General features: G+C 47.1%; 1 protein-coding gene across 1 annotated transcript; it reads right to left on the bottom strand.

The window, feature by feature from the left end:
* Positions 1-4,088: 4,088 nt before the first annotated feature.
* On the bottom strand, positions 4,089-7,947 carry Bsx (brain specific homeobox). The gene is made up of 3 exons (XM_021208037.1): positions 7,635-7,947; positions 5,567-5,763; positions 4,089-4,453 (listed from the first exon to the last, which is right to left on the bottom strand). The coding sequence occupies exons 1-3, from the start codon at positions 7,894-7,896 to the stop codon at positions 4,214-4,216; spliced, it is 699 nt and encodes a 232-aa protein (XP_021063696.1). The 5' UTR covers positions 7,897-7,947; the 3' UTR covers positions 4,089-4,213.
* Between the last annotated feature and the right edge of the window lie 5,754 nt (positions 7,948-13,701).

Genomic DNA, 13,701 nt, shown 5'->3' with positions numbered 1-13,701 from the left:
CACCATGTGGTTGCTGGGATTTGAACTCCGGACCTTCTGAAGAGCAGTCGGGTGCTCTTACCTACTGAGCCATCTCACCAGCCCTCTCCTAAGTCTTTTAATTGCTGTGGATCTATTTATTTAAATTAGGATGCATAAACTGAAGTCTTCATGAAATCGCAGGCCATCTAAATAAAGTGAAACCTGCGCTTTCTTTCTTGGAGAAAGAGGACCATATGATGTCAGAGCTTAAAGATTCAGAACCACATGAGGGCTAGAGATGGTGTTCAGGGGCACTGCCCTGCCTAAAATACACGAGGCTGTGGGTTCGATTCCCAGGAGGAAGTATCGAGCCCAACTTCTCAAGGCTGTGGGTTCGATTCCCAGGAAGAAGTATCGAGCCCAACTTCTCATTGAAAATGCCCTGGACTCGTCTTGTTACCGCTGCCTAAATCTCCCTAGTGAGGATGTGCTTAGTGGCTTGTGGACTTACTCAGTTATTCCTAGAGCCAGTCTTATCTTCAGAATGGCAGAAAAGATACTCCTACAGCTACAGCTACCACCACTAGCCTCCTCCTCTACCCCTCCCTAAAGCCTTCCTCTGACAAGCCAAAAGGCTAATAATGGTTCTTTATTTATGGGGTATTTTTTTGGAGGGGGTTGTTTTTGTTTTGTCTTTTAGCAGCAATAAGTATCCAGGCTTCTGCATGCTCAGGAAATTTTAGCTTGTCAATATTCTCTTCGAAGTGTAGTGGCAGGAACACATAAACATATAAGTATGTCAATTAATTCATTAATTTGTAGACTGAGTCAAATTCAGTCAGAGCCGGGGAGTTGCTGATTCAACCGAACCTGTTTATTGCATGAGTCCCTCGGTTCCAGGAAGTTCCGGTTAGTGTACCTCTCCACACTGGTGCTTTTCAGAGAATCAATCCTCTCTCTGAGTGGCGTCATGCATTCGAGTTAAGCACGTCTTAGTGTGACAGTCAGCCAACACTAAGCTGAGAAACATTACCAGAAGTCTTTCTCAGAAGTTTTGACGTCGAGTCCTTCAAAATCAGAGTCTTGGAGACAAAAATGGGGAGGGGGGACCCCCATCTGGGATTAAATGAGAAATTATTTGCCTTCCTCTGCTACTCAAAGATATTTGTGTCTTCAAAATCATGCCCATGTGTCTTTCTGTAATATAATGAACATAATTTTGTTGCATCTTTACTAACAAGTGGAACTGGGTTGAGACAAAAGCCTGGACCATTTCAACAAAATACGTTTTCAGACTGTTGAGGACTCAATCCGGTTCAAAAGTCAAAAGCAAAACCTGCTACTGTGCTACACTCAGTTGAGACTAAATTGCATCTGCCTTTTAACATCATCTCTGATCTGGAAGAAAGGAAGGAAGGGGGTGAGAGGAGCAGAGAAGAGGAGAGGACAGGGCGGGCTTGGCTATTATTTTATTTACCACAATTCCAGGGTAGGGGTGGGACTGGTAAGAAAACTGTCTCAGTCATACATCAGGCTCTGCATTCAGAATCCACCCCATCCCCAGCCTTTCCAGTAGTAAAGACCAGGGTGGCCAGGGTGACCAGGAGGGACATCTTCCCAAGTAGGCAATGCTCCTAAATCAGACTGGAGTTCCCAAGGCTCCAGACTCACTGTGCCCCAATCAGGAAATGCTATTCTTGAGCTAGAAGCTTCTCTGTTTATCTGATTGTCCAAGACAAAAGCTCATGAGATGACCCTACTCCGTTCCTCGTAGAGTAAGTCAATTGCATCTTTTGAGGGCAGAAAAAAGATAAATGCCCTGTGCTTTCAAATATGTGTTCTCTATTCATCCTCTAATTTAAAATCAGTCTCTCTCTCTCTCTCTCTCTCTCTCTCTCTCTCTCTCTCTCTCTCATGTTTTTTTTTTTTTTCTCACTTTAAAGATTATTTTCAAACCTGTTAGCAGTTGTTTGCAGGACTGGAACAATTAAAGTTTCCCCCCACCCCCTTGGCTCCATGTTCTCATGTAAGAGCATCTTTCTCTTACTAATAAACCATTCTCTTTTAACCCAAAGATTTTTTTTTTTGCCGTTTGTTTTTGTTGTTGTGGGTTTTTTTGTGTTGCATTTTCTGAAAAATCCAAGCCTACAATTTTCTATAAACTACTTCCTTTGAAAAGGTTCTGTATGGCTGGGGGTAGGGTTTGGAAGTAGAGGGCTTGCCTGGAGAGAGTCTGGATTTGAAGAAAAAAAAAATGCTATCATTATGTAAACAGAAGAGGATAAATCTGAGCCTGGATTTGCATGCAGCATTGGCCACAACTACACAAACTAAAGAAATGATGATAGCGTTCTAATAATGTGATGGGGGGGGGCAAATTGCAAGTCAAGGCACAGGCACCAGAAAGTAAATAAACAGAAGAGAGCAAACAGAAAGAAGCTAACAGAGTGAAAGCATCCAGTTGTCTCCACAGGTCTCAGGGATGCATTCCTCAACTTCAGCAAGCCTCGGTTTCCTGATCTGTGGTTCACCCCCCCCCCCTTTGATGACAGAGCAGACACTCTGGGCAGTCCCAAGGCTACACAAAGCTTCTGTTTTAAAGATGGTGCTTGTGCCTCCAAAATGATGCAGACTAGAGAAAGCTCGCTTTCTGCCTCTTGATTGTTTTCCTCGTTGAGGAAAAAAGAAAAAAAAAAGAATAAAATATAACCTAAACTCAACGCCATTGCAGTCCTGTAATTATTTATCTCTGGTCCCTAGGGGGAGGAACACGCTACTAAGGTCACTCCTTTCCAGTCTCACTGACCTAAAGACAGTCAGAAGCAGCGATATGTCGGAAGTCCCACCCACCTACCCCGCAGTGCTGCTCTGTTGGAGACGCGTCTCAAATAGTTCATTGACGTAGTTACACATTCCAAATACTAAAGGCCCGGGTCCCTTCAGCGTTTTGCGGTGAAAAGGTACTGTATGCGGTGACCTTTTTTCACGTGGATGAGATTCATTAATCACTATTAATCAAATAATTGAAAACAAGAAAGTCGGGGTCAGGGAGACGGAATCTGTTAAGTAAAGGTCATTAGCCAAATTCATTTCTACTGGGAATAACAAAGTGTCTGGGACAAGGCAGGTGATGTGACAATAAACGATTCGCGGAAACCTGCTCTCCTTTCCATTTTTGCCCCACAAGTCCTTTATTATCTAAATAGACTGCAGACCTAGTAAGAGAATAGAAGACCTTCCAGGGACAAAGGAGAGGAGGGACGCGACAGTGACAGCTTCAATGGCCCCCCAACAGGTGTGCTCCCACATCCCCCTTTGCTTTAATTCGGAAGGCGGTTGGGTGCGTTCGTCCCGAGGCTAAGCCTTGCTAAAACACTGTACGGAACTGAGCGCGCCTGCAAACAACCCGAGGACAATCGCTTAAAATCTCTTTAGTCTTTGGGACATGGAAGGGTTACGGGACAAGAGTGCAACAAGTTCAGGAAGCAGAAATTGCGCTGTTGACGTTCTCTGCCCACGGTTCTGTAGGGAGGGAATTGTGGGAGCCCTCCGGCCCACCAGCGCTACAAGCGCCCCGGGGACGCCGAGCGCACCCATGAATTTTGGGACACCCGAGGATGGAAGCGCAGTCAGAAGGGGTTCGCCTAAGGATTTCAGTAAGAGATGTAGGGTTCCGGTAGGGGTGTGAGCAGACGTAGTCAACAGCCGCCAACAACACAGGGTTCTGAAGGTTTAAAGAATCCTATGGGTGCTGCCTGGATCCCGGCATAGCCCCAGACACCTGGTCCCTTTATCTGTGGTCAACTGAACTGCTTTAGGGAGAGCGACCGCCTAGGTGGAAAGGCCGCGGGAACAGAGTGACAGAGCTGGATGACAAGTGGCTGAGACATGAGGATGGAGGGGTTCTGCATTGGCGGCGCGTGGAGTCGGAGGCGCTCGGTCGAATTGTACCGCCGCGAGCCCAGCTGCTAGTTTGAGCTGCGACACTCGGCAGGTCCCCGGCGCTGGAGACGCGGGGCGCGGGAACCAGCGATCACATTAGTGATCCCCGACGGGGACCCGTTGGACCGGGAGGAGACATAGGAACGAGTCGCTGGCGGCTGCAAGTTGCTAAGTGGACTGCGCCTGCCTTTCTTTCTTCCAGTCCAGGTCGCAGGAGCAGTCTGGAGTCTCCGCGAGTCTTACCGCCGGGAAAGAACCGGGTCTGGCTCCGCGGCCTCCTCGCCCGGGTCTCCCTTCCCAACCTGGCCACTCAGAGCACGTGCGGCCCTGAGCTGAGCTCGCCTTCATCCCCAATGTCCACTTCGTCCTCGGGCTCAGTAAGCACGAAGGCACCGGCGGGCAGGCTCAGCCGAGCATCGGCGGGCGCGCCCTCGGGAGCACGGGGACTGCCTTCGGGGCTCTCGGGCCCGTCTGCGGCTTTCGGTTCGTCTTGGCTTTTCCTCAGCTGCTTTTTATGCTTCATCCGCCGGTTCTGGAACCACGTTTTCACCTGATTTCAAGGAGACAAACAAGATAATATCATTCCTCACACAAACAGTGACTGAAAGGTCTGGGTGATTGGTGGAGCTTAGGGGGGGAAAGGCTCTCTGTCAACTGAATCGAATTCGGTTCTACCGCCATGGATGCCATTTTTGATTAAGTCACACGTTATCCTTTTAGGCTGAATTCTAGGAGATATTGCCCCAGAAGAGTGACGAGGGTCAATGGTAATTAATGGGGGCAAGCGCTGTGTAGTTGGGGTCTCCTTTACACTAAATTTATGATCCTGTGATGAAAATACCTAAATCCCGGGTCCAACGAGACTCGTGGATTAGAAATCAAGCATGGAATGAACTGACTGATTTTCTTTGGAGGGGATTTTAGTCTTAGCTCTGAATGGCTAATGATTTCACAGCAAGATCATGAGGTGAAATAAAGGAAGAGGTGGAGGACTGGACGAAAGACAAAAAAGAAAAGAGAGAAGAGGGAGAGGGAGAGGGAGAGGGAGAGGGAGAGAGAGAGAGAGAGAGAGAGAGAGAGAGAGAGAGAGAGAGAGAGAGAGAGAGAGAGAGAGAGAGAGAGAGAGAAAGCAAAAAACGAAAAAAGGAGAGAGGTTTAAACTAGTATCTGGAGCGGCCTGGGACACCTGTGAAGATTTGCTGCGGTGCATGTAAGGTTGAGGGGGGTGCAGCGAGGAGGGGTAAGAGGGGTGGTGTGAACTGGCAGCCCACACACAGGGGTTGACAGGAAGATTGGGATTCTGGGCCAGCCTGGGCTACATAGTGAAACCCTCTCCAAAACAAAACAAAGAGTAAATTGTTTAAGTTCCTCCACAAACAAGACCCAACTTGTCACACCCTTAGATGAGGGGCAGAAGAGAAATAAAAAGAACCATGGTGTGACTTGGAGGTGACAGCCCAATCAAAGTGATTTTTCCCTCCCCAGTAGAGCCGGGTAGATAAATCTAACGTGAAAACTGGGTTTAAATTCTGTCGGATCTTGGAAACACGCTGAAAGGCGAGGAGAGAGGATCATTTTTACTTGGTCCTTCTGGAACTCCAGAGTTGGGGGGGGGGGAAGAGCAGGACGCAGAATCCGGGGCATCCTCCCGGCTCCTGCTCACCTGAGTCTCCGAGAGGCTGAGGGCAGTGGCCAGCTCCACGCGCTCTGGCGTCGACAGGTAGCGCTGGATTTCGAACCTTTTCTCCAGGCCGGAGAGCTGCGAGTCAGAAAACACCGTGCGAGCTTTGCGGCGGCGGCAGTGCTTCCCGGGCAACTCCGCGTGCTGCGGGTGCGGGAACAGCGCCGGGACCGGCATCCCTACAGAGACAAGAGCAGTCTGACGGACAGAGCCCGCATTCGGAGGAAGCAACCTCCATCCTCCCCGATCCACTCCATTCTGGCGCCCAGCGGTCCCTCTCTCCTACTTGCTCCAAAGCTCCTGGAACCCATCTCTCAATAACAGCAGGGAGATGAGCCACAAAATAGCTCTTGGAGATCTTTTCCTAGAAGGCCATCCCAAAATTCAAATAAAAAGCAGCAAATAAAACAGAAAAGAAAAATAGATCAAAAATCTAGAGGCACTTTAAAAAAGAAAGAAAGAATATCTTCCTGGGGAAACTTCCTCAGAGCCTGCGCAGACTCCCAGTTATCTGTTAGGCCTTGCAAAGTTTGCTTGCAAAAGTCCGAAGCTGGACCACGGTTGTCCACCTGCATCTATCCATGACCCCTACCAACACTGAGCGCTGTGCTATGGGGTAAATAACTCAACTCTAAAAGGCACCTTTCCCCGGTCGTTCTCATCCTTCCAACAACCAAATACAGCGGCGCGGAAAAAACTCAGAACCAGAGAAACTGTGGCGCTGGCCCGTGACATTTCCTTGTCAGTAGCAGGGTCGCCCTGGAAACCCTGCTCCTTAGTCTGATCCTAAATCATTTCTCTCCGACTCCGAGCCGAGAATCGGGAGAGCTGAGTGCCTTTTCGCTGGATGATGCTTCCGTCTTGCGACCCTCTCAGCTTTACCTGGTATTATTAGGCGCCCCAAGCATCCGGGCCTCAGACACCAGTATCTATCTGCCAATGCCCAGGAAAGGAAAACAACAATCAAGAGTTTCGGCACCATGGATTTTGCCCAACACCAGTACTGGGAAAAGAGTCCGTTTTCAGCCGAGTGTCAAAGCCAGGGAGCAATGCTGATCTCACCGGGAGCCTTAAGACCTCCTAGCGCTTTTGAGCGGGTTTTACCGTCCTACACTTTCAGCATTTTTTTTTTCTGGATTTGAGTGCCTGTATCTCATACATTGCCTGCCCCCTTCCCTCAGCCCCCACTGGAACCAGTTTACTACTGTGCTCAGCAACTGGACTAGAAGGATTTCTCTGTGGGGCTGGACTGGAAATGCTAGGGAAGAAAGTGTTCGTGCTGACTGAGAGAAACAAATAAAGGAACACAATCCAGACATCCCCCAGCATTTCCAGGCCCAATCTTACTTTACCAATTCCCACTCCTTGCCAAACAGTACATTTGAAATATTTCAGCGCTCGGTTCCGCGACTCCAGCAACTGGGCCAGAACAAGGAAGCCAAGCAGACTGACTATGAATTAAATGTTGAACACATGAGGGTCATTCGAGTACTGCAGCTCCCTTCTGCCCTGACCCCTTCCTGCCAGTGGCAGACTACCCCCTGGCCCTTCCTCACTTTTATATCTCCTGCAGAATCTGCAAATGTTCCTGACACAACCTAGCAGAAGAGAGCGGGCCAGGCGAAACCTTTTCATTTTCCACACTGGAAAGTTCAGTGCCATTTCCCTGGGACAAGACGGTTGAGGACCCTTCTGAAGTGGAGGAAGTTTAGAAGTGGCATTTAGATGAGCCAAAGTTGCCTGGAAGAAACACTGCCCGCTAGGAATATGATCAGATCTATCCACTCCAGCTACCTCTGGTCAGACACAATCGCTGTCTAGTTATACAAACTGTGAAGTGACCAGAAATTGCTCCCCTCCGTTGGCCTGCTTCAAGGGAACTCTCGACCATGTCCCTAACCTTCCACTGCTACAGAAGGAGAAAGACCACCGAGACTGATATAGTTTCTACCCTAGGGGATAGAAATAAATAAATAAATAAATAAATAAATAAATAAATAAATAAATAAATAAGGCTCACTCCCTACTCCTAGAGTCCTCTGTTACTTACCTGAGGTGGCCAGGAAATAAGGATGGTGGTGATCCCCCTTATGGAGAGGATGATGAGCGTGAGGGGTGAGGAGGGTGGGTGTGGGCATAAGGGGGTAGCCATAGTCTAGCAAAGGCACCCTAGAGGCCAGAGAGCTGGCAAAGTGGTCAGGGGCCACTTCCCTCAGCGGCTTGGGCTTGTGCAGAAGAATGTCCTCGATGAAAAACGACGTGGGCCTCTGAGAAGATGCTGGATGAAGAGGGGAAGTGAAGTTGAGATTCATCTTGCAGAGCGCCTGTCACAGGGTGAGGGCCCGGACAAAGTGCAGGAAGCAAACAGCTTCCCCGGCAGGCCTACTCAAGAGCCTGCACCTGCTCCCGATCGCCCAGGCTCAGATCCCGGCAGCTCTACCGACCTGGGCTATCCCCGGCGCTTGTCTTCTTGCCTCTCCAGCGCCGGGGTAGGTTGGTTCTGTGTGTTGGAGAATTGGCAGCTTGGAGAGGGGAGCCCGGCGAACCAATAGGGAGGCTGCAGAGGCAGAGGGGAGGGTGGGGTGGGCTCGGGGCGGGGCGGGGATCTGTCCGCGGTGCTGAATGCGTCTGGCCAAGCAGGGAGCGCTGAGCCCAATGGGTTGGGTTCCTATAAGGTTTCTGGACCCCAGTTTCTACCCCTGCCCTGCAAGCGCTGCCTCCTGTGTTCTGTCTTTGTAAAAGACTGAAAATGATTTTTTTCACCGTTGTTTAACAACCTGCCTCTTAGAGAGAAGACCAAAGAGTCCCAAAAGCCTAGGATTAAAGCACTTAACTCAAGCATTTGAACCAGTTTGTTGTCTTTTAAAGAGTTCCAGTAATTGAAAGCAAAAGAAAAAGAGAAGTGAAGAAATGAAGATGCACTCTGTCCGCTGCACCAAGTTGCTAGAGTTAGATTAAATTGACAACAGGGATGATTGAATTGTTGGGGGAAATAAAGATGGCAGGTGGAAGATTCTTTATCTGGAATGTAAGGAATGGATAGAGGGAGTCTGTGTGCATCATCCACATGGCTTGGTCACTTTAAATCTGTCCATAGTCACCTTTCCCTGCCGCCCTCCTGGCTGCTCTTCACTTCAGTCTTACAGTTCTTTGCTATTTCTGCCACATCACCAGTTCCAGCCACAGGGTCTCCATCACTGCATTAGATTTTATTCCCTCTCTCTTTCCTCTGCCTCTTTCCTTACTCTTCTTTCCAATCTTTTCTCTCTCTCTTTTTTTTCTGTTTGTCTTTTTCTAATCTGTCACATTTATTCCCCTGGAGTCAATTTGCTAAAATTAAGGTGATCATCTACAGCACAGCAGGAGTAATTTGGGCTCGCATCTCTGAAAATTGCTCTAATTATTGATGTTAAACTCGGGGAAATTAAAAGAAGCCACTTCTCTTCCATCTCCCCATTTTTAAGCTCTAATTTGTTGATATCTAGTCGTCATCACAATTCCAATCACTACTGCTAATAGCGAAAGTGTTTTAACAGGGACTGAGTCCTCACAACCCATGCTATTAGATAATTAGCAGAGGTACTGCGAAGTCAAGTGTTAATCCTCGGGCGCTGCAGTAGGATTTCCATCTGATCTAGCAGGTAGAACAAATTAATTACCAGAATCAATTAGGCCCCAAACTTCAGTGCTCCAGGAAGTGGGAGCGTCCTGTTCCACACGGACACACTGGTAAGCAGATGGGGGGGGGGGGCAGAGGAAGGAAGCCTGTGAAGCAGCCAGTGAAAGGAGAGCTTGGCAAGCGACCACGACCACGTAAATGAAGTCTGAGTGTTTCTCTTTGTCTGGGCGGGGACTTGTGTCTTAAAGTTTGTAATTGTAGGAAGTGAAGGCAGAAGGGCGATGACCTCCGAAAGGAAAAACAGTAGACTCTACAGAAGTTCCCTAACCAGCTTCCTGGTCAAGTCATCGATTTGGGGACTGAGGGAGATAGAAGAAAATGTTGAGGGGGAACTGGGGTGATGGTCCACACATAAAGCAAGTCCACCCACCTCCACTCGAAACGTGAATGTGGCACATGGATAGCAATCATCCCTACGCAGCAAAAGGCTATCAATCTACTCTATCTCCAAACACAGGCTGGCAAGCTATAGTTGGGCGGGCGTCTCACAGCCAGACGCTTAGTAGGTGTCAGCTTCAGCCCTTGTCTAGGTTCCCAGCCACTGTACAGATCCTCACCCGGCCTCCGGGGGGCAGGCTTTCAACTTCCTTAGGTCAGGGACTAACTTCTACCTTAGAAACAGAAGAAACTGAATGTCACTTGGGGAACGGGGTTAGTAGAACGGTGGCAGTGATTGTGCTGTGACACAGAGAACTCTCTTTTACACACCTCAGATTGCTCGAGGAATCGCAGCGGGGCAGAAGAGTGTCAGACTCCCTTCTTGGTCCTTTGGTCTCTGACAGTCTGTAATCCCGGAAATAGACGCCGTATTCTCCGCTCCGCCTATGGCTCACCCCAGGACAGAAGCGGCGGAGGATCACGCCCAGGCTAACCTCGAGCAGAGCTGCCCAAGGACAGAAACTGGAAGGCGTTTTTCTCAGAAATCCGGCCATCCTGCCTTTGCCTCTTCAGGTCGCTATAGGAACCTAAGAAGTTAAGAGACAAGGAAACCGGGTCTCTGGGAAAGGAGCAGGACCTGGGGCGCTGGCGTCTTTCCCTTGCCTCTTAGCGCCGCCAGCGAACAAAGCTAAAAGGCTGGATGAATACCACTGCCAGGACCAAAGCAGACCCCTGGGGACTCTTAGGCATTCTCGGTGCCGCCACCACCCTTATCCATAACAGAAGAGAGACCCTTTCTCCTCCGGTTCCAGACACAACCTGTGGGGCTTGAGCCCAATACGCCAAAGAAACCCGGATGCAGGCGGGCGGTGTGCATAAGGTTAGTTCTCAAAAGGTTTTTTAGCCCTGTTCTGGCCTCTGGTTCCAGGCCCTACTATGTCCCAGACCCTTGAGGAAATGCTGAGGCACAGAGTTCCTGAAAGTTTCCTCCACTGGCCGGGCTCTTGAGCATAACCCTGCGAAAACGCTAGAGTGACCAAAAACCAGCTCTGATGCAGTCTTACTGTGTTCTGGGGTGAACACAGGGTGCAAGGTATCCAGTCCCCTCGGGGTCTCAGTCCTGCTTGTTCTAAGGTAAGGAGGTGATAGGTATTGCAAAGTGGACAACCGTTTCGCCCTCTACCTTCCAACTCTACCTCTCTCTCGGGTCCAAGACAGCCTGGGTAACCACAATCAAGCGATAAATTTTAGATAGGAGGTAAAAATTATGACCCACATGGAAACAGTTTTTAAAAAGAAAACAAAAAGAGATATGTCGTTGTCTGGCTTAACCCCGAAGCCTAGAACTGTACTGGTCAGTAATAAAGCATGTGACCCACACTGATCATTTTAAATTGTACTCATCAAATTTTAAAATAAGGCCTGACCTGGTGGCACCTGACTGTAAGAAAGCAAAGGCAAGAAGATATCAGTGAATTTAAGACCAGTCTAGTCTACATAGTTGGTTTCAGGACAGCTTCAGATACATAAAGAAATCCCATCTCAAATAAAATAAAATAAAATAAAATAAAATAAAATAAAATAAAATAGGAAAATATTAGCATAGTGTATTTAATCTGAATAATATCCTAAATATTATTATTTGACATGTGATCAATATAAATATTATTTGCATCTTTTGTTTGTTTTTTAGACAAAGTCTCATGTAGTCTAGATTGGTCTTGAACTCAATACGCAGCCAAGAAAAACTTTGGATGCTTGATCTTCCCAAACTCTGGGATTACAGGTCTGCACCATTCGAAGCTTCAAGCTAGATCTTCAAACAGAAGTGTGTATTTGTCATTTACTGCAACCTGAACTCACAGTCGCTATGTTTCAAGTGCCCTGTAGCCACACTACATTCAAAGCTATTGAACTGTACAGTACCTACCTGTGTAGTTCACCAACACCCTCTCTTTTAATTCTTTTAAATGTAAACAGTGACACAGAAAAAAAGAAGAAAAAGAAAACAGAAAGCAGGGATAGAGAGAGGTCCTGAGTTCAATTCCCAGTAAACACATGTGGCTCACAGCCACCTGTGATGGGATCCAATGCCCTCTTTTGGTGTGTCTGAAGAGAGCAATAGTGTACTCATATACATAAAATAAATAAACAAATCTTTAAGAAAGAAAAGAAAATGGTAAAACAAAAAGCAGTTGCTGGAACCAACCTAACATGTTCTCAAGGTTTGCCCTTCATTCACCGCGATTTTTAATTATGGTGAGAATTCACTGAACATCTATTATACAAAGGCTGCTTTCTCCAAGCCTTAGGAAATTTTATAAGTGCATCCATAGTACATCTCTGTATTATTTTATTCTCACTCGCTTGGATAAAAAAGTCTGTCACCTAGGACCAGCAAGCTGTAGCTGTAAGGGTGACACATAAATCCAGATCTTGTATGCTGCCAAGAGACAATAACAACAACAGCAGCAGCAATAATAATCGAGATCAAATGAGCTTCTCTCTCTCCATCTAACATCCAGTGCCGTTACTGCTCGGTTTTAGCTGGAGAATCATTAATTTAAAGAGAGAGAAAAAAATGTGCTTTTCAGGGAATGGATAATTAAACAGCCCCTCTCTCTTTCATGTCAGCCTCAGCTAAAACTGTCATCTGAGATGGGACTTAGTTTCCCAAAAAGATGACCCTATTGATGATCAAAGGAAGAACTGGTTCCATTAGCCAAGTTGCCCGCAAAATAAAGGAGATGTGTATTTTTGTGGGATCTGAGTAACACGCTTTACTCATAACAGTTTGTATTCTATTGCTTGTGTTTCAGCCTACCTTCTATCCCAGTACTTTATTTTAAGCACTACAAAAGTGGATGACATGTCTGCAAAAAGAACTGGAGTCGCTGGCTGCTTCTATCAAATGCATCTTCAAAACAAATGCTTTTGCACGGGGAAGTGAGGATGTGAACCCTTGTGAGACGCACATTCAAAGATGTGATATTGAAAACCCGGCATTTCTAACGTGACAAAGACTAAATCCACCCAGTTCATTCACTGGGGGTGTGTGTGTGTGTGTGTGTGTGTGTGTGTGTGTGTGTGTGTAGACAGCCTGTCTATGGCCATCTCAGCTTAAAACATGCTCCATGGTCTCTTAGAAAAAGAGGGCTTGGGAGGGAGAATTCAGTTTCAAATACAGGAGACCTGAGCTCAGGTCTTAACTCTCTGAAAAATACACTGTGAAATGAGAACACTCCCTAGTCTGTCTCTTGTTATCATCTCTGCAAGTCTCCATCAAATACTGAAGAGAGTAACCAAATATACTACTGGGGATCAGGCATTAATGATAAGAAAAAAAAAGGCAGGTGGTGGTGGCTCACACCTTTAAACCCAGCACTCAGGAGGCAGAGGCAAGCAGATCTCTATGAGTTTGAGGCCAGCCTGGGGCTACACAGAAAAAGCCTATCTTGAAAGGGGGCAGGTGCTTTTATATATACACCATTATAGGCATGATGGTGCATTTAGGATGCAATGACAGGAGTATGGGAACTTTTAAGATAGCCTCAGATAGCTAGTGAGCTTCAGACCAGCCTGGATTTGAGGAGACTCTGTCTCAAAAAGCACAAGTGAGTTCTGCAAACAGATTTCACAAGACAATCTGCTAACCCTATTAATAAATTACATAAGTCTTGTTCTTAAATCTTTTTTTTCTTAAATCTTTAAATAAAAAGATTTCATTATTTTTAATTATACATATGTCAGTGTGTGTGTGTGTATCTATCTATGAGTACCAGTGTATGCCAGAGGCATCAGGTCCTCCTGGGCTAGTCTTACAGGGGGCAGTTGTGAGCCATGCCATGTGGATGCTGGGAACAGAATTCTGGCCCTCTGCAAGAACAGTCTGTACACTCTTTTTTTTTTTTTTTTGGTTTTTCTCACATTTTTTTTTTGGTTTTTCCAGACAGGGTTTCTCTGTATGGGCTTCCCTCTGTTGTTTGTTCCTGCATTTCTGCTTCACTAGGCCTTACCTTCTCTGACCTAGGTTCTTCTTTACCCTCTTTTTTTTTTTTTT

Source organism: Mus pahari, chromosome 10, assembly GCF_900095145.1.
Source record: "Mus pahari chromosome 10, PAHARI_EIJ_v1.1, whole genome shotgun sequence".
NCBI lineage: Eukaryota > Metazoa > Chordata > Mammalia > Rodentia > Muridae > Mus > Mus pahari.
Note: the sequence above shows the minus strand (reverse complement) of the source record. Positions and strands in the feature narration are given on the sequence as shown.